At 46.7% G+C, this 20,767-nt stretch overlaps 1 protein-coding gene across 4 annotated transcripts in view; it reads right to left on the bottom strand.

The window, feature by feature from the left end:
• Nucleotides 1-20,767, bottom strand: part of csmd3a (CUB and Sushi multiple domains 3a) — a 215,391-nt gene that overhangs the window by 52,317 nt on the left and 142,307 nt on the right. For 3 of the 4 annotated variants that reach the window (XM_042106397.1, XM_042106395.1, XM_042106394.1), the window contains exons 41-54: nucleotides 20,396-20,605; nucleotides 18,553-18,741; nucleotides 17,212-17,389; nucleotides 14,795-14,940; nucleotides 12,058-12,138; nucleotides 11,084-11,197; nucleotides 10,476-10,664; nucleotides 9,454-9,612; nucleotides 7,986-8,174; nucleotides 5,850-6,035; nucleotides 4,449-4,643; nucleotides 2,831-3,004; nucleotides 1,491-1,664; nucleotides 205-378 (exon numbers count right to left, since the gene is read on the bottom strand). In XM_042106397.1, coding sequence (XP_041962331.1) covers nucleotides 205-378; nucleotides 1,491-1,664; nucleotides 2,831-3,004; nucleotides 4,449-4,643; nucleotides 5,850-6,035; nucleotides 7,986-8,174; nucleotides 9,454-9,612; nucleotides 10,476-10,664; nucleotides 11,084-11,197; nucleotides 12,058-12,138; nucleotides 14,795-14,940; nucleotides 17,212-17,389; nucleotides 18,553-18,741; nucleotides 20,396-20,605 — 2,358 coding nt within the window. The remainder of the gene's footprint in view (nucleotides 1-204; nucleotides 379-1,490; nucleotides 1,665-2,830; nucleotides 3,005-4,448; nucleotides 4,644-5,849; nucleotides 6,036-7,985; nucleotides 8,175-9,453; nucleotides 9,613-10,475; nucleotides 10,665-11,083; nucleotides 11,198-12,057; nucleotides 12,139-14,794; nucleotides 14,941-17,211; nucleotides 17,390-18,552; nucleotides 18,742-20,395; nucleotides 20,606-20,767) is intronic. The other variant, XM_042106396.1, reaches the window with a different exon arrangement.

Genomic DNA, 20,767 nt, shown 5'->3' with positions numbered 1-20,767 from the left:
CGTGTGTGTGTGTGTGTGAGAGAGAGAGAGAGAGAGAAAGAGAGAGAGAAAGAGAGAGAGAAAGAGAGAGACGTGTGTGTGTGTGTGTGTGGAAGAGAGAGAGAGAAAGAGAGAGAGATGTGTGTGTGTGTGTGTGTGTGTGTGACAGAGAGAGAGAAAGAGAGAGAGAGAGACGTGTGTGTGTGTGTGTGTGTGTGGCGGTACCTCGGCAAGTTGGAGGCTGGTGACTCCACTGCCGGCTGGCCTGGCACTGGGTCTGAGAGGGCCCTTCCAGGATGTAGCCGTTGTTGCACAAGAAGCTGACCACGTCGTTGAGGTTGAAGCCCTCGCCCACCGCGCGGCCGTAGATAGGACTGCCTGGGTGGCCACAGCTCACAGCTGTTTTGCGCCCCAAAACAAAGGAGGGCACGTCATTAACAATGGGTCAGCAAAACGAGGTTTTGGTGGCAGACGATCATTTAATTTACTGACTCATCGATCTATCTGGTGCATCTAAAAGCCATGGATTTTACGGTGCAATATACTATTTTACTGCCCTCGTAGGCCTACTGCCCATAATTCTGTCATAATATGACTGACTGGCAATGATAAACCCTCACTGACCAACACAAACCATCAAGTAAAACCCCATTTTATGACGTGTTCTCTGCCCATTACGTAGAGACGTGCACTTGCTCCTTAAACGATTCTTGGAATTGCTACCCAGATTGCCATGGTCTACATTGTTTGCACAACTGTAAATGTATTCGTGCATAACATCATGCTCCGTTTTGCCGTAAGAACTCCAGTATGCAAACCGTTCGTTTAATTAACCAGAAAATTGGCAATTTGAATAGGGAGTGCCTCTGGTCTTGTTGGCATAGTTAATGTGCGGATTTATCAGCTAAAATACCTGTTTACATCTTTGCTCAAGCTTTCTGTACCCTTTCTGTGCGGTTTGTTTGCTTCCACCTTATTAGTGTTTGCTCTGCGTTTGTGACGTACTTTTGAGTCGAAGCATCTGCTCGATGAATTGTGTAAAACGTGTAAACAATTTGAGAGCTTGCTGTCTCAGTTCTCTTTGAATACTCTTAAAGTAAACAGGTCTTCTTCTTTCAACAGGATTTATTTAAACAGTGTAGGCTGTTTGTGCCAGAATTAAAAAAAAAACCTGGATTCATGTCAGCTCAGCATAGGTCAGGTCTTGACTACAAATGAAATTCAAGGTCTACTGATTTGAAATTTTGTCAGGGTGTTCTCAAGGCAAATCAGTTTTCTTTTCCCCACATGATGACGAATGAGAAAACAACTACATCAATCATGGCGTTGCCTTCACTTCTGGCTCATGGGCTAAAATATTTGAAACCATCTTGTCAACAACCATCAACTCTACCAATACACAACCCCACCCTCCCACCCCACACACACACACACACACACACACACACACAAACACACACACACCCTCGCTGGCACACACAGTGTCTGTGCTGCAGGAGATGGACACTCACACACGCAGGAGGGGAGCAGTCCGGACCACTGGTGGTCCTGCTGGCAGATGCGGACAGACGAGCCCAGGAGTCTGAAGCCGGCGCTGCACTGGTACACCACCGTGTCCCGGTAGCCAAAGTTCTCGCCCACCACCTGACCGTTCACAATGGGCTCCGGGATACCACAGTGACCGGCTACAGGAAACACATTACGCACGAAGGCATTAATATGAAAAATATCACCAATAGACATCACCAACAAAAAACATTAACAACAAAGACATCAGACTTCCCTTTTGAATGTGTGAATGCCAATTACCATGGTAACATATGCTGGTATGTACACTGTGTTCAAGGTCTACCATACATTGCTTATTAAAAGATGACACAAGCAAACAAAGTAAGTAACAAGCACATGAAAACGATTTTAAAACCACCTAAGTCTACAGATGCTTCTGGAAACATGTGTTGTAGCTTATTTGGACAGGTAATAAGTAGTCTGCCGCTGCTCTTTTACACATTACCTGCAATGATAACCACTATAAATAGATTTATGGGCAATCAATTTATGGCATGCTAGGCTACATGTGGCGTAGGGAGATTCAGCAACTGCCATCTTGTTGACTACAGCCCTATCCATAATTGCTGCAGGTGCTCAGCTATCACATGAGTGAGTGTGAGAGTCATTTATACTCATGACAGGTATAACAGGATGCCAAATGTTTTAGAAATATGTGCCACCAACAAAACTGCAACCTCATTCAAAAAACGAAAGAGTGTGGCAGAACAAATAACAAATGCGCTGCCCTCCCTGAAAGTGTGTGTGTGTGTGTGTGTGTGTGTGTGTGTGTGTGTGTGTGTGTGTGTGTGTGTGTGCGCGCGCTGCTGAAGTAAGTGACTGTGAGGTCTGATCATTTGATGGGAGAAGGTCTCACACTTGGCTGGAGCGTCATCTGCCTCGCTGGCATGAAGCCGCTTTAAGGGGAATTAATGGAGCTCTCCAGCTCTCCTTCTCTCTCACTCTCTGGGGCTCATTGCATTTAGTTTCCTGATAATGTTCTTTTCTAACCTCGGCAAGGAGCCGAATTACACACAAAGACGCTGTGAAAACGGAAACTAGAACTCGACTTGACATCTTTTTTAAATACTTTTTTTTGCGCTGTGATTTTTATCTCTTACATTGTCACTGTATTATTGTGTTATGGTTGTACCCTACCCTACTGTGGGGCCTGAGAGAGATGTAATTTCAAACCTCCATATGATTTGACAATAAAGTTGAATTGACAATATAAGTTGACTTTGACTTTGTAGGTGGAAATTCAGTTAAGTGCCAAAGAGAGAGGGGGAGGGTGTTCCGGTACCGAGGCACTGGGTCTCGGGTCCACTCCAGAGTCCTGAGGCCAAGCACTCGCGGACGGTGGAACCCACGAGGATGTAGCCCGAGTTGCAAGTGAAAATGGCCGTGGCTCCGAAGGTCATCTGCGTTCCAATCTTCCTCCCATTAGACGGCGTGGGCAGCTCCCCGCATGAAATAACTGCGGATCGAGAGGCAATAGAGAGCGAAGAATGAGTCGGCGTTCGCCGCAAAGTCAAAGGTACAACTGTAATTTACGCCCAATTTAAAGGGGCCCCCACTTCTGCTCCCCGGGACACACTCCACAAAAAAAACAACAAAAAAAAACCTAGGGACGTACACACACACACACTCACACACACACACACACTCACATACACTCACACACAAACACAGCCAGGCAAAAACACAGCAGAGAGAAAAACGGCACTGTCATGTGATGATGATTAGGGAAAAAGAGCGCTCATTACTTTTGGAGGTGACACCGTGGCTTCTATCTTCTTCACACCATAGGACACACAACCCCCCACACACACACACACACAGAGACACACTCACACAGCCTTGTCCTAAGTGTTTGTGTAGCTGCGTACAGCCTTAGTCACTGTGTTTGTCCCCATGCTGAGCTGTGCTTTGCCACTGTCCTTTGATATTTGTCATTTTACAGAATTGCCAGGGCCCTCTTTTTTTTTTTTTTTTCCGGGGCCCGAGATGAGAACAGGATCCTGTCGGTGATAGCCCGGGTGATGAAGTGCTTATATTGCCGCCCCGTCCGATTCTCTGCCTTGAACCATCTCAGAGGCGGGTGGCAGCGGGGGCATTTGTCATCTCTGCACATTTTACGGATGACACCCCGTTTTTTTTTTGTTGGTGCACCTTTGGTTTGTTTTTGCTTTTCACACAGCAGAATCCTTTTGAAATCACTGTCCTGATCGCACCTCAAAAGCTGATAAATGATACTGATAGCGCTGCCAACCTCAAGCGACCACTGATGGGACAAGGCATTCATCCCAGATGGGCTTTGTGTTTTTGGCTGTTTGTACCGAGACGTGAGATTCCTCAGTAATCAGCATATCGTAAATAAAAACCACCTGTCTGTCTGTTATCCCTTTCTGTGCTAGAATCCAAGCTAGTGCTACTCCAACTTTTCTAATCATTTCCCACTTTGTCATCAAGCCCCACCTGACCCCCATCAACCCAGCAAAATGGAAACGTTAAAATATTATTTTCACATTGTGGTTCCACCTCACCATTCCCGTCTCAGTCCCCTGAGTCTGCTGTTGTGTTTTGTTCATTTATATGTAGGCCTGTTTATGACTCTTATGTTTGTGTGGCTGTTTTGTGTTGAAATGTATGCTCTTCCTTGGCCAAAAAGACACATTTGCCTCCTGTTCGTCACGCCCCACCTGTCATGTCTCTATTCCCCACACTTTGGCAACCGATGGCATAGGCAATGATTTTGCACCCGTTTGCCATGTGAGCCTGTCCTTACCACTGCCCAAGCCCAAGCACACACAAATACACACACACACACACACACACACACACACACACACAGACACAGACACAGACACGCGCACACACACACACACACACACACACACACACACACACACAGAACTCACTCCTGCAGCGCGGCCTCTCGTTGCGCCAGCTCCAGGTGCCGTTGGCGGTGCAGTGGATGTGGGCCGGCCCCAGGCGGTAGTAGCCAGGGTTGCAGGCGAAGGCCACTTTGGTGCCGTACTCGTAGCGTGAGCCGTTGACGATACGCCACTTGCCGTGGTCCAGGGTGAAGGAGCCGATGCTGGGGCACACCACGACTGCAGGAGGCGAAACACGTCAGCGCACGACGCGTCAACACGTGCAACACCACCTCTCTTAACACACATCATGCGCTCTCATCACATGCCTGCCACATCCTCTTCTTAAACATGTGCCTTTCCTTTCAATACAAGTAGTGCCACTTCCAAGAGCGCTCGATGGTGTTTTATGCCCCCAACGTCGTCTTCCAGGCAGCGCTGCCACCACTGACTTAAAGGCAGCTAATCCTAATCCTAACCCCAACCCTAACCCTAACCCTAACCCTAGTGCCTTCCAGGCAGTGCTGCCTTGAAGACAACGTTGGGGGCATATACTGTATCTATATAGCCTTTATGGTTGCCCCCGAGGTCTCCATTCGCATTGCAGCTTGAATGTCAGTCTTCATTTGTGAGTTGCTCGGGATAAAAGCCTGAGCTAAATTAATAAATGTGAAGTTAATGCAAATGCAGTGCCACTTCCTGGAACCGTGTGTCTTTCAAAGCCTTATTCTACTGTAACATTTACCAAGGAGATTACAAAAGAGCTTTCTTGATGTGTGGAATAAGTCTTGAAAGATGTAAGTGTATACAGTAGCATTACTCAATGTACAGTAGGCTATGTAATGGGAAAATTAATAATATAAATCTCATTGATTCTGACCACATGTTTATGAAAACTGCATTGATCTGTTTGTGTGTGTAGTTGTTTGACTATGAAGAAAAAAACATTGGATGTACAGCGTGAAATAATCTCTTATAAAGGACTTTTATTCTAGATCACTAGCACATGTTGTAATTTGACAGCTATAAAACAAACCTCAATTATTCCATTAACAGGTATGAGTAATTTACAAAGGGACAATTCATTAAAACACAACTGCACAGAGGGATAATGTTGTTTTGCATATTTTACAGTACCACTGACTTCTGCATTCAAATTAACTGCATATTTTACCCCAAGCATTGAATGCTACATTACGTATATGGATTAGTGAATGATTCATACATAGTTTGCATTTCTAAAATCAACCTTATCTTACCTCTGTATCTGTGATCTGTAAAATGAGCCTATCCTGTCTCTGACAGACTGAATGGCCATAGTGTCAGTGCTTAGAGGTGGCAGTGGTTCTGCCAAATGAACTCCCTTCTTTAGATGGCAAAAGTACAAACACAAACACACACACAAACACACACACACACACGTGCAAACACGGTGGAGTGGCTCACCTGTGCACCGCGGGATCTTGTTATGGTTGCTCCATAGTCCGTCCGCCTGACACACCGTGCTGGTCACCTCTTTGGAGGAGAGGCGGAAGCCCTCGTTGCAGAAGTAGGTCGCCCGGGTGCCCGCCGAGTAATCCGCTGCCAGCACGCCTCCGCTGACAGGCGCCGCCGGCATCCCGCAAGACACCGCTGGGGTGAGAGGCGCCAAGGAGTCGAAAGGGCGGAGGGGGAGGGGGAGGGGGCAGGGGAAGGTGTAATTGGGGCATGGGTGGAAAGGGTGTCACAGTGTGAGTAAACATTACCTTTGTGTGTGCCTGTGTGTGTGTGTGAATGAATGTGTGTGTGTGTGTGTGTGTGTGTGTGTGTGTGTGTGTGTGTGTGTGTGTGTGTGTGTGTGTGAATGTGTGTGTGTGTGTGTGTGTGTGTGTGTGTGTGTGTGAATGTGTGCGTGTGAATGTGGGAATGTGTGTGCCTGTGTGTGTGTGTGTGTGTGTGTGCGTGCGTGCGTGCATGTGTGTGTGAATGTGTGAATGAATGTGTGTGTGTGTGTATGCGTGTGTGTGTGTGTGTGCGCGTGTGTGTGTATGCGTGTGTATGCGTGTGTGTGTATGTATGTGTGTGCATGTGTGTGTGTGTGTTTTCAGCAACAAGTAGTGTTTGTTAGAAGAGCTTCAGCAGCTACGCCTACGGGGGCTGAGCGCTCACACTCCCTCCCCTGCGCTCACACACTCCCTCCCCCGCGTGTTGATTTAGGATTGCGCTTCTGCCTGTCTGTATCAACACTCGGCTGCCTGGCAGACAGAACAGGGCTAAGGGTAATTCAAGATCAGCCTTTTGCTCGTCTGGGTCTCACGGAGAACACCAGAGCCCTTTGACAACATTTAAATCCCAGGCCTTTGTACCTCGGAATATAAAGACATGTTCATACATCTCTGTGCTGCTGTGCTGTTATTGCACTCCGAATGACAAGCTTCTCCACAGCAAAGAACCTTCCAGAAAGCGATCGGAGATGTTATGGCAAACACTGTGGTTTGAATGATATAAAAGGATACATTTACATGCCCATACAAGTCAAGTGTCTGACAGGAAGTGAGAACAAAAGCATTATTAAATCTCCTCAGGCAGTACGGAGCACTGCCTAGAGTGAGCTGTTCTAACACCACTTGCTCGGGGTGTTGTAGCCGAGGGCGGACTGGATCGATGCCACTGTCTCGGTCCGATCACACAGATCCCGCCGATGACCCTCATCATCACCAATGCCTTTAATTCCAAGCCGCTTACAGAATAACTTCCAAATAATTTGCCCACCTCATTACGCTTGACCGAACGCTGACCTTTGCATTTACTCTTCACTTTGGATTTGACCTCAACCTCCATATTCTTTTTTTCCCCCCCTTAGAACAGTGTGAATCCACTGAAGCCAACACAGCAGAAATGTTTTCCAACTGAGCAGGACTAGGACAAAAAAAGCTTGGAGTTTTTGGAGTTAGTTCAAAAGTGGTATGGACAGAGATGGCCACGCAGCATAATGAGATGGGCACTTATTGGGCATTTAAAAAACCTAATCAAATAAATCAACCACAGCAGTGCTCTGCAGTTCCCCAGCATTTTAATGAGGGATGTGACACCAACGGCCTCCTTTGTCATTTAAAAGCTGTTCATTAGACAGAACAGAAAAAGGCCATTGATCTCCACGGCCTCTGCCTGTGTAACGCTCCCTGGATAAAGCACTCAAATGTGGCTCACTCAGTCTGTCCTCCAAACGTGGTGCACAAATCAAGATTTACAATGTGCTGATAACAATTACTTACAGGCAGCAAGACAATACGTTTCCCTAACCAAAAACACAACAACAAACAATCCGGTCCCTCAAGTAACCCTTGAGAGGCTTTAATAAGCAACAGCTCATTCATTTTCTTTCAGCAAATAACATCGGCCTGCTAGCAGCCTTCAGCACAAGTGGGAGTGGTGCGTTCCAAACCTAATACCTTGAGTGTCGCGGCGAGTGATTTCCCCTGGCGGCTTGGCCGCCGTCCAGAGGCTGGCAGCAAACGAGGGAGAGTACACACACACACACACACACACACACACAGACACACACAGACACAGACACAAACACAACGCAAAGCCGTCACTCACCTTGGCACGCGGGCACCGAGGAGTCCCAGGCGAGGTGGCCGAAGGGCGTCTTGCGGCACGTGGCCGAGCCCTTGCCGATGAGCCGGTAGCCGCGGTCGCAGGCCCAGCGCACCACGCTGTTGACGTGGCCGCCCGTCTGGCTCATGACGAAGCCGTGCTGCGGCGAGTCTGGAGTGCTACAGTACATGGCTAACGGGGTGGGGTGGGGTGGGGGGGAGAGGGGGGAGCAGAGACAATCTGAGCAGACGCTTCGCGACTATAAATCAGCATTGGGGGGGGGGGGGGGGGGGGGGTTATGGACCACTGACAGAAAACTCAGCGGAGAAATAATAGCAAAAGCGCTTTGGGTGAAGCACATTCAATTATCAGAGCAGTGGCCCCCAGGAATCCTGTTCTTTTTTTTAATCTGTAAACATTTATATTTGGCACCCCGCCAAAACAAGGCGACTTGTCAGTCGTAATGAGCTGGGGGGAAAAGAGAGAGCATCAGACACCCAGTCATAAAATGTGAATTGGGTGTCTGTCTCTCTATCTAAAAAAAAAAAACTCTCTCTCTCTCTTTCTCTCTCTCTTTCTTTCTTTCTCTTCTCTCTCTCCTTCTTTCTTTCTCTTCTCTCTCTCCTTCTTTCTTTCTCTCTCAGGGGAGGCCACGGTTCAGCATTTCAGAGAATATTACCAAACAGCACAGGGCCCTTTGAAGGCGTCTCTGCCGGGTACCAAAATAATCAACTGTGCTGAGATGAGAGCGGGAGTGCGCAGGAATGTCAGACGCCATTCTTTTGCAGGGTCAGCGTCGTGCTGAGGAACTCTGGGAAAACGAACCCCTTCGAGCGCCAGCTGTCCTGGGACTGGGAGTCTAACGGCCCTGGCTGGCACCTAGGAGGGGGCAGTTACCCGATGAACAAACATGCTCGGCCGTAAAGGCTGCGCTGAACTCTACTGTACGCAGTGCAGTGTGGAATAGAGAAGAGCGTGAGGATTATTCATTATTAATAGACATCCAAACAAGAACCCACTGCCGTCATGCACACGGCTTCATGAGCACACAAACAGAGGAGACAGACAAACAGGCAGACGAACTGAGACACAGGGAGAGAAGAGGTGTGGATGGAGGGATGGATGTCTTATAGCTTTATAGAGGGCCACAGGTCAACAGAGAGACAGACAGACAGACAGTCGCACAGAGACAGACAGACAACCAGATAGATAGATAGATAGATAGATAGATAGATAGATAGATAGATGACACTACTTAGACAAAAACAAAATACAGACGGCAAGCCAGGTAAGTAAGGGTAAAATGGTGAAAACAGAATAAAATATAAAAATGATCCTAAAATGCACACTAAAATGTCCACACACATGCACATTTGCACATGGACCAAACGATAAAACGGGACGTAAAAGCAACCAAACCATACAGAACACCCATGCAACTGAAAAGGTATTAACAGTAGGGGATACATACTTTGATACTCACCAACGTATGTGATGCGGAAGCCCTTCTTGTTGGTGCCGTGGTCAGACGACCAGCGCAGCAGCAGCTGGTGTCCACTGGTGGTGACATTGAAGGGCACCGCTAGGTCTCCGCTCAGGGCCGCCAGGCTCGGACTGTAGATGTTGGGCCCTTAAACGAAACAGACCAACAAATCCCCGACAGGTCACAAACTCCCTTAACACTCAAATGTTCTGATTCATGTCCCTTTTCACCTAAAGAGCTTAGCTAAACTCAGATGCATTTATTTAGCTTAACGCACAAAGATCTTTAAAGACCAAATGGTCTTACTGATCACCTAAAAGGACTTTCACACAAGCTAAGTTCACATTTTGATGCTTTAGCGTTTATGTCACTTTGCAAACCATTCACATATGATTTTGATAACTGCTAATGAGACTCGGTTTTGTGTGAGTGATCACGGTCCGGACACAGTGGACGATCTAAAGATCAGATCAGATCAGAAGGTCGTCCAAGGAAAAGACCAAAGCACAGGGCCACGTACGTGCCCACCCCTCCGGTGAGCCCTCACCAGCCGTCCTCACAGAAGACACAGCACCACAGGGTGAATATGAAAGAGGGGAAGCACTGGCAGTGACTGACCAACTGCAGCGGTGGCTTTGACAAAAGCACCTCATTAGATGCTAATTCGCGGGGAGCTAATGACGGCGGGTCGCGGGAAGGTCGCTGCGGAGCCGCGACATGGTCCTGATTGGACAGCATTAGCCTAATTACGGCACCCACTTCCACGATAGCAGCAGCTAGCGCCAGGGAGCCCGGCTAGGGCTATATGCTGACTTTGAAGTGTAACTGATTGGTGGTTTCAATTTTTCAAAGACTTTCTACAGAATCTACAAGGAAAGTAGTAGGTAATTTGTGGATATATCTGTTGGTGTGTGTATGTAAGACCACAAAATGCCATTATGTCCACTTGCACAGCAGATTCAACATCTTTTTCTCTCATTTTTTTTTTGCTTCAGGTGGCTGGCACGTACCGTCAAAGATCTCGAGAATGTCAAACTCCTTCTCGGTCTGAAAGAGCTCGAAGTGCAGGGTGACGTTGTAGCCCTTCTCCACGTTGATGAGCCAGGAACACATCTGCAGGTTGGGGTAGCTGTCGGGGAAACCGGGGCTAAGGAGGACCCCCGTGGCATCGAAGAGCACTTTGTTGTCTGGGCATTGTGCTGTCGGAACGTGTACAGGGTCAATGTGACCAATTGTAAACATTGAATTACCTATTGAGCGTACACTCCACATGCGCGAATGAGTTGAAAAGGTCACTATCCTTCACGGCATAACTGATGGAGAATGATTAGAATTCAAAACGCATGGCTGATAATGACGCATATTACTATCATCTTTCTCTTTTCAATTGTGTAATAGTTCTAGAAATGACATTAAACGCTCGATAGACACTGGCTTGAGTTAAGAATGTCATGTTATCCATGTGAAACAACAAATAATAATAGCCAAAAAAAAACAACTAGAACACAGCAAATTATGCCCATGAACGGGTGACCAATTTGATCTAGGGGTCTTAGATTAGCGCGGCGCTTTGGAGAGGGGGTAAATTGGGCATGAAATGTGCGGTGGCGCGGCTGACCTTGGCAGAGAGGCGGAGGACCATCCATCTGCAGCCGCTCCCCTAATCTGCAGGTCAAGATCTCACTGCCCACCAGGGTGAAGCCGGGCAGACAGCGGTACCTGATTATGTCTCCTGTGTGGAAAATCACACACACACACACACACAGGCACGCACACACACACACACACACACGCACACACACACGCACACACACAAACACACACACAAACACACACACAAACACACACACACACACACACACACACACACACACACACACACACAATGAAGCAACACAAACTCGTACACACATGCCAATACCACCAGGGTAGAAACCCACATACAAACATTGAACAGACATATTGTGACACACATTAACAGATGCAAAACCACAGATGTGCACACACACACACACGCATACACACACACACACACACACACACACACACACACACACACACAAAATACCCATCGTCATCAGTACATACTTTAATTAAGAGCTGACAGGTCACTCACGGTGCCGTAATGAAAACAAATGCAACCACTAAACAGGTTGTTTTGTAGCTCAGGAAAGACCTGCACTGCAGCAGGGGAAGCTGGTGGAGTGTTTGTCTGTAGAGGGCAGAGGTGTATGTGTGTGTGTGTGTGTCTGTGTGATGTGTGTGTGTGACACCATGGAGGGTGTGGAGAGGCGGACTGGCTGTCTGCAGAGAAGGGAGCTGTGTGTGTGTGACAAGGATGGCATCAACAAACAAACAATAAGGGACCTTGTTCAGATGTACCTTTGAGGGCGCACACACACACACACACAAACACACAGACACACACAGAGTGAGAGAGAGTGACACACACACACACACACACACACACACACACACACACACACACACACACACACACACACACTCACACTCACACTCACACAAACACACACATACACACAGGACAAGTCATTGCATCAGACACGCAATCGATGAGATTGAGGGTTTTACCTATTTGAAATTCCTCGTCATCCATCAGCACCTCAGCGTTGGCCACAGGTGATGGGGGCTGACACACACGAAGTTGGTATGCTGGAGAGGAAGACATGGAGGTGGAGGAGGAGGAGGAAGAGGAGAAGGAGGAGGAAGAGGAGGAGGGAGAAGAGAGATTTGAGGGTCATCGTTTAGCAGCGGCTCTACTTGGCAAACTCAAAAAGGACGACACTCCAGATAGAACCTTCTACCAGTGAGTCATCAGTGCTCACATGTCGACCCAGCCTTGTCCTGACCCAAAACGACTCCCGACTATGTTTGGAAGGGGCGAGCGAGCGGGCGGCCTTGTTTTATTTCTGTAATTGCACCTTATCACGCCACCAGGGGACTTGGGAATGGCGAGCTAAAGAGAAATATCGGCCGTCACGTTGAGTTACTCTTATTCCCACGAAGCAGTCAATTGCTTCACTTTAGGGTCGTGCCCCGCCTGGTCGATGTGAACTATTGTGCTTTATGGTACACCACAGAGCCGTAAAAACCTTTTCCTTACTCTAAATCACCGGCCCGTTCTCTTTGATATGCCACAGAATTACTGGAGGGCACAACAAGAGCAAATGCTGCATTGCTGTACACAGATGCTTCAGTGTTTGAAGAGCTGTGCTTGTGGCCTATACAGCAACTTGTACTCAGCATGTCGGCTTGGCAGACGATACTCAACAGCTAACATATCGGCTGTCGCAACTGTGTGGATCAATTCAGAGAATATTCCTAATTAAAATGGGGGACGTTTTTTTTTTTTTGGTGCTCAAAGGCAAGTTTGCAATAGCAATAGAGTGATAAAACTGACGGCAATGTTCACTGATCACGAGGAGGCGAGTGATTTTGTTTTTGATCAAGTGCGAAACATAAACATTTCACTCTGGGAGGACAATCCCATTTAAAATTCATCACAAGAGAAGATAATGGCATTCAGCTGAGGAGCTATAAAAGCACAAACACTGCAAGGGGGAAAAAAAGCATTTGAAATTTGAGAACAGAGGGAAGTTGATCGCAAGGGACCAGCATTGCTTTATTTTGTTATCTGTTAAATTTCTAACGAGCCTTGCTCTTTTCACCCCCTCTGCGGAAATTCCCCCAAAGTTGTAATGTTTTATTAGCAAAACTTCAAACGTATCAGCACAAGCGGCATTGACTTGGACATAATTGCACTTTTTTTGGTCCCCTGCTGGCTACCAGCCCAAATTGCCTGTTCGTCCTGTCTAAAACGATATATCTCCTGTTTACATGGGCATCAAGTTATCAGATATACGCAGTGTGACACCTCAAAGGAAGACATTTGTTACTGACACATCTGCCATCACTCAAACACACACACACACACACACACACACACACACACACACGCCTTTTGTCCGTGAAGAACCACGCACCTGCTATTACCCATTTACTAGCTGTTTGGAAATACGCAACATGACAAGAGCAATAATTGGAGCAATTTCCCCCCGTGGAACAACGGCATGTTAATTCCTTGCGCCGGTTCTGAAGAGCCATAAAAACATGGAGGCGCATAAATAACCTTCAGAACCGCACAGTAACTTAATTTGTCAACATCTGACTTAAAGAGATAAACAGGGCAATTTTGCCCAAACTATTTCCACACATACTCTATTTGGAGTGTGTAATGGAGTGTTTTGTCGCTGATTCGCATCAAAGGCCTCCTGCAGAACTGCCAGCCTGTGAGCGGCCTCACAGCACAAGCCCTTCTCAAGCAGACATACCGTACATGGAACACTATCACTTACAGGCTTTCATCCAGAGTGACTGCAAGTGATACATCTTTTACACTCAATTCATCAATTTACTAAAAGGTTCGCTCACAGAGCTTTTACACCTGTAATAACATGAGAGCGACTTAAGAAGATTTGCGTTCTTGCCTTTAAATAGGGATCTATGTTTTTCCAAATGAACAGTATTCAAGGTGACGCGGTGGGTCAACTATCAAAGCTGTTCCTAAATCGTATGTAATGCCAGATGTTAAGGTCTGTGTGAAACGGCAACTTATTTTTGTCACAGTTGACTTCAGCTGACCCTGCTTTGCAAACACATCAGAAACTTCAGAGGGCCTCAAAAACAACCACTACAAATATCATCACATAGCACCTGTCAAGCCATGTCATTCTAAAAGCTCCTAAAAGGTTCTTTCTATTTTGGATGGAGAGTTAAAGAGCAGAGAATTATCATGACAGATACACATCACAGTAATCAAGAAATTAAGTAGAGAGAAAGTGTGATAACTGTGTGAGTGTGAGAAAGTGTGATAACTGTGTGAGTGTGAGAAAGTGTGATAACTGTGTAAGTGTGAGAAAGTGTGAGAAAAAATTACTTTCTAAGGTTCACACTGGTGCTTTACTTGACGGCACATCAAAGAGTGAAAGCAGAGAGGGTTAAAGCGGAGCTAGTAATCAAGGATCTTTGGTGGAAGTCTTATTCTAATGAAATTGAGGTTGGATTGATCTGCATGACGCCACTAAACAAGCCACCCCTCAGAAGTGTTCCTTGTCCCACATTTGCCCAGAATAACCTCCTTGAGTAGTAAGCCTGCTCTTTTATCAGCATACTCACTCTCTGTTCATTGAGCCCACAACCTCGTACACCTTATGCCCCCAGCTAACCAACATAAGGACACTTCCATGCCTCCCACACACACACACACACACACACACATACACACACACACACACACACACACACTCACCGTGGTGGGTGAGCACAAAGAAGCCGCTGGTGCTGAAGTCGCTGTGGAACTTGATGAGGATGTGGTTGGAGGTGCTGTGCACCGCCTCCTGGGTGGAGCTGCCACTGAACTGGCCAATCTGAGGGGAACCCTGGTCGGGGCCGTCCCTGAGGAAGGACACAGCAAGGGGGGTGTGAGCCAGGAGGGGGTCTTGGGGGCGGGGCGGACCCCCCCCCCCCCCCCAAAAAAAAAGAAAGGCACCCCTAGTACAATCAGCAGTGTATGTTATTCGTACCCTGGTGCAATTAGAAGTTGAATGCTATTCGTACTCCGGTGCACACAGCAATGTGTTCTATTAATACCCTGTCTGGTACAATATCAATGTATGCTGTTCGTACCAGTGTATAATTAGAAGTGGATGCTATTCGTACCCTGGTGTATATAGTAATGTGTGCTATATCACCCTGGTGCGTGAACTAGCTAATTGTTGCAATCAAAACTTTCATTTGAGAACTGATTTCTTCTTCAAATTGCGCACCTTCTCTGCAGAGACGTTGGTACACATGTGTACTACACTTCTACTTATCCCACATATTAAACCATTATTCTAACCACTTTGCTATCCATGTCCTGATGGGAGTTTGCAGGCAAACTTGTACTTCATAGGCCTTAGCATCATAATCACGAAAGTTCTGTTAACTAACAAACTGACGGTTGTATGTATTCACTGAACAAAGATTATGAAAATAAAACACAACTTTTTTCATCAGAACAGATATTAGTGCCGAAACCTTTCACAATTCTTCACTTTCTGCTGACGAAAAAATGAATGTCCGCCATGTTTTTTGTGTGTGCACAACACATTTGTTGTCATGCATTATACAGGGTGCGAATAGCCCAGCTGTGTGCTGGCTAAATGTACCAGGGGTGCAAATAGACACTTCAAAAAAAAAAAAACCTAATCGCAACACTAAACACTCAACCAAATAACCGTTTCTGTGGAGGTTATCTATTTTGACATGGCAGGCTTATGGATGATAATATTACTGTTGGTTAACTGGCACTGTGATTGCACAGCTGTCTTGTGAAATTAACAGCAAACCACCAATTACACTCTGGAGGACAGTGTGAACATTTTTATGATTGCATTAATCACCATTAGAACATCAAAATAGTTTTAATGTGCGAATTTTAATTTTCTTTTTCTTTTGCCAGTGGAAATTCACAGAAAAGAGGCGTAAAATCATTCACTGCAGTATGATTGATAAAAAATATACATACACAAATACATACATACCTACCTACATACATACATACATAACTACATAAATACATATATCAATATGAAATGGAATTTAACTACAGTCTTGAGTCGGTGTGTCATATAGACCAGACATTAGTAGCCTCTTGCATTGGTTACAGTCTATTATAAGACTCACAAGAGGATGGTGTTAAATGGGATCTGCTGACTGTCAGCCCAGTGGAGACTGGAGAGTGTATAACCTGAGCAGGCATTAACCCCGTGACCTCTCAAAATGGCTTCTCTAGAACCTGACCTGGCCCATTGACCAGTGGACAGGTGTAGCGGCCGGGAGACAGACAGACAGCATGACTTCAGCAGCACAGGGGCGGGTTATGTAAGGCGCTAAAACTATTCAGAACATTCTGCGGATGCCCAAGAGCACTTTAGGAATGTGAGTAACATCACTGTTCGCCAGCCTGAAGTTGGGGCTTCACAGCCCGCAGTTCTCAAGCCTTATATAAGGCTACACATTAGGGTAAATTGACATGGTCATGGCTTTGTCTCAATTTTTAAGAGCCATTTGACATGTCCTAGTTACTGTTGCTTGAAGGGGGGAGGTGGGTGGAGGGGAGGAGGTGGGTAATGAAAAGTGGTTTGTTAGGAAATTGGATTGGAAGGTTTCATGACATTTCAAATATTGAGCTGCTTTATTCTTGTCTTCGATATGTCACAGTGCTAGAGAGAGAGAGAAAGAGAGAGAGAGAGAGAGAGAGTGAGAGAGAGAGAGAGAGAGAGAGAGAGAGAGAGAGGGATGGGGGAGATGGCTAACGCTCATTGCGGTTGCTACCTTGAAGCTGCTGAGCCTCTGCAACAGACTACAGCCTTTTGATGTTTCTACCTCAAGGCGCATGGCTAACCTTTTGGGGCCACCGTCTCTGCAAAGCCTCGATGACAATTTTTAAACGGAAAATTTGTAACATTCGCTTTAAAAAAAACCTGCAAAAGCCCTCTAGAGGGGAACGAGACCTGGCAGTCTCAATGTGTGTGTGTGTGTGTGTGTGTGTGTGTGTGTGTGTGTGTGTGTGTATGCGTGTGTATGTGTGTGTATGTGTACAGTATGTGTGTGTGTGTGTGTGTGTGTGTGTGTGTGTGTGTGTGTGTGTGTGTGTGTGTGTGTGTGTGCGCACGCTCTCACCAGACAGTGATGTAGTCATAAATGGGCTCTGTATTGAGAAGGGTAAAGTTGATGTAGATCCCGTTCCCTGGGGCAACCCGGATGGTCCACATGCAGTCCTGGAAGTTGGGGTACTCGGCTGGATGCCCGGGGGAATAGATGGTGCCATTCAGGGACGTGATATTTCCACCACAGAGCGCTGAGACACACACACACGCACACACATTCAAAGGGGAAAAAAAACAGAAGTCACATTTTTCTACGGGACCTGTCCGATTCCCAAGAGAATACAAACGCACAAGGAAAACACTTCTGTTAAGAACGAAATGGGTGCTTCAGAACCAAATGGGTGTGACTCTCAAAGGACAAAAACACAACAACCTCTCTTTGGTTTCTTCTCAAAACTGTTTTCATGGTTATTTGCCATCCACTTGGTAGTCTCATAAAGCTCTCATAAACAAGAACTCATGTAAAGATGAAATCTGTGTGAGCCAGTGTGAGCCAGTCTCGAACCATCGTTTTAGTTTTAATTATTCCAAATGGGTGAAAATGATAACGTATGAACTGGCAGGAGAGCTGTCCAGTTGGGTCCAGGTTATTACATGCCTGATGCACACAGTATTCCCCGTGATTGCTATGACTCATAAAAATCATTCAGATGCTACACAAACAGCGGATATCAATACACTACATTAGAGAATGTGTTATGTTTAACATGTGCTCTACACTGATCAATCTTGCAACAGAATGTGTATACTTCCATTCTGTTAAAGATTGGTATGCATTTGTTAAGTGCACCGAGTCTACAGCACACTAATGGGTCTGAATATAATATAATGTACATTGCTATTCCGACAGTGATTGGTATGTATTTTAAAAGTGCCCAGAATCTAAGCCGATGTGTCTGAATATATATATATATATATATAATAGATTATATAGCTGACGCTTTTATCCAAAGCTACTTAGTGATATCATTTGCAGGGGCCAGCCTCCCTAAAGCAACTCGTGGTTAAGCGTCTTGCTCACTGGCACAACGGTGGCAGCCAGGAATCAAAACCAACCAACCGTAAATAAACAATCTCTCTTTGCAGCTAGTGTCCGTGTCACGCTGGACCAATAACAGGTGGAGTTGGGTAGATGGGTAGTTGGGTAGATGGTAGTTGGGTAGATGGGTAGTTGGGTAGTTAGGTAGATGGGTAGTTGGGTAGATGGGTAGTTGGGTAGATGGTAGTTGGGTAGATGGGTAGTTGGGTAGTTGGGTAGCTGGGTAGTTGGGTAGATGGGTAGCTGGGTAGATGGGTAGTTGGGTAGATGGGTAGTTGGGTAGATGGGTAGATGGGTAGTTGGGTAGATGGGTACCTTCACAGCGTGGCACAGGGTGGTTCCAGTTCCGGCTCACTCCGTGCAGGCAGGTGAGGGACGGCTCCCCCAGCAACGTGTATCCTGGCAGGCACTCGAACGAGATGGTCATCCCTACCCCCAGGTCGCTGCCGATCACCAGGCCATTGCGGAACGGCCGCGGGTCCGGGCACCTCTGCAGCTCGTACGCTGTAGTCCAGGAAACGGTACGGAATCGAGGGGAAGTCAAACACAACCGTGCCATAGTCAAGTGTACAGCACACAGCAGGCAAGTGTAACTGGATGGGATAAGGAACCGAATTGACCTACAGTTTGACAAAATCAAAGCAACAAAACCCAAGCATACCAAACAAAACCACCCAGCCCAATGTAGCCAGATAAAATATTATACGGGTCAAAGAAAAAGGAACCAAATTTAGCAAGTCACACATCCCCTTCAAAAAAACTGCATGTTTTATGAATCTGTCACACTGAAACTTCCTAATGCCGTTCAAAAATACCCTGCGGTGCAAAGGTCTCAAACCGAGACTAAAATTATGAATAATGAGCACACAGGAAAACACATCAAAATGCCTGAAGAAAAAAAGGAGGATGAGAGAGAGAGAGAGAGAGAGAGAGAGAGAGAGAGAGAGAGAGAGAGAGAGAGAGAGAGAGAGAGAGATTCCAATGGTGCTTCGACATGTGCTCATGGGAGTACGGCTGTGAAGCCTTCACCTTGCACAGGAAAAGCCTGATGTTCCCAGGTTACTGATACAAGTACAAATATGAATCTACTGAATCTGCAATGCCAGTAAGACCTTTCCACACAGGAGACCTGGGCGACAGAGCTTAAAGCCCTCCCGTGCATGACAATCGCACGGGTGTTCAAATCCCTGATAACCAAACTCTCTGTGTGTGTGTGTGTGTACTGTATGTGTGACTGTCTGTGTGTGTGTGTGTGTGTGTGTGTGTGTGTGACTGTCTCTGTGTGTGTGTGTGTGTGTGTGTGTGTGTGTGTGTTGTGTGTGTGTGTGTGACTGTCTGTGTGTGTGTGTGTGTGTGTGTGTGTGTGTGTGTGTGTGTGTGTGTGTGTGTGTGTGTGTGTGATTGTCTGTGTGTGTGTGTGTGACTGTCTCTGTGTGTGTGTGTGTGTGTGTGTGTGTGTGTGTGTGTGTGTTGTGTGTGTGTGTGACTGTCTGTGTGTGTGTGTGTGTGTGTGTGTGTGTGTGTGTGTGTGTGTGTGTGTGACTGTCTGTGTGTGTGTGTGTGTGACTGTCTCTGTGTGTGTGTGTGTGTGTGTGTGTGTTGTGTGTGTGTGTGTGACTGTGTGTGTGTGTGTGTGTGTGTGTGTGTGTGTGTTGTGTGTGTGTGTGTGACTGTCTGTGTGTGTGTGTGTGTGTGTGTGTGTGTGTTGTGTGTGTGTGTGTGACTGTGTGTGTGTGTGTGTGTGTGTGTGTGTGTGTGTGTGTGTGTGACTGTCTGTGTGTGTGTGTGTTGTGTGTGTGTGTGTGACTGTCTGTGTGCGTGTGTGTGTGTGTGTGTGTGTGTGTGTGTGTGTGTGTTGTGTGTGTGTGTGTGACTGTCTGTGTGTGTGTGTGTGTGTGTGTGTGTAGGTGTGTGTGTGTGTGTGTGTGTGTGTGTGTGTGTAGGTGTGTGTGTGTGTGTGTAGGTGTGTGTGTGTGTGTGTGTGTGTGTGTGTGTGTGTGTGTGTGTGTGGGGTGGGGTGTGGGGTGTAGGCTGGTTGGGGTTGATGGTGATGGGGTTCCGGCTATGTCAATATTGACAGAGGAAGTGGTGGTGAGGGAGCGTGCTGGGGAGCTGGGGTGCGTTGGGAGGCGGTGGCAGTAGGTGTAATCCTCTTTACCTTCGTAGGTGATGTGGAAACCGGCTTTGTTCTGCGAGTAGTCGCTGTGAAAGACAAAGCTGGTCTCGTGGGTGGTGCTGAAGAAGGAGTCCGGAACAACCGAGCCGCTGAACCGGTCGATGACGGCGCCGGCCTCCGCCGTTCCGCTACGCACCTCCAGGTAATCGTGGACGGCCTCCGTGGAGAAGTTCAGGAATTGCAGGTGAATTCCTGGAAGAGACAACGTATGCATGGGAATGCCATGCATCGAAAGGTCATTCTCCGAATTCCTCAACCAATTCACCAATATATCATATAGGCTACTGAATAGTCCCTAATGACTTTTGTTTATGTAAATGGAATAATATTTTTATATTTCTATGTCTTTGTTTT

Source organism: Alosa sapidissima, chromosome 10, assembly GCF_018492685.1.
Source record: "Alosa sapidissima isolate fAloSap1 chromosome 10, fAloSap1.pri, whole genome shotgun sequence".
Classification (NCBI taxonomy): Eukaryota; Metazoa; Chordata; class Actinopteri; order Clupeiformes; family Clupeidae; genus Alosa; species Alosa sapidissima.
Note: the sequence above shows the minus strand (reverse complement) of the source record. Positions and strands in the feature narration are given on the sequence as shown.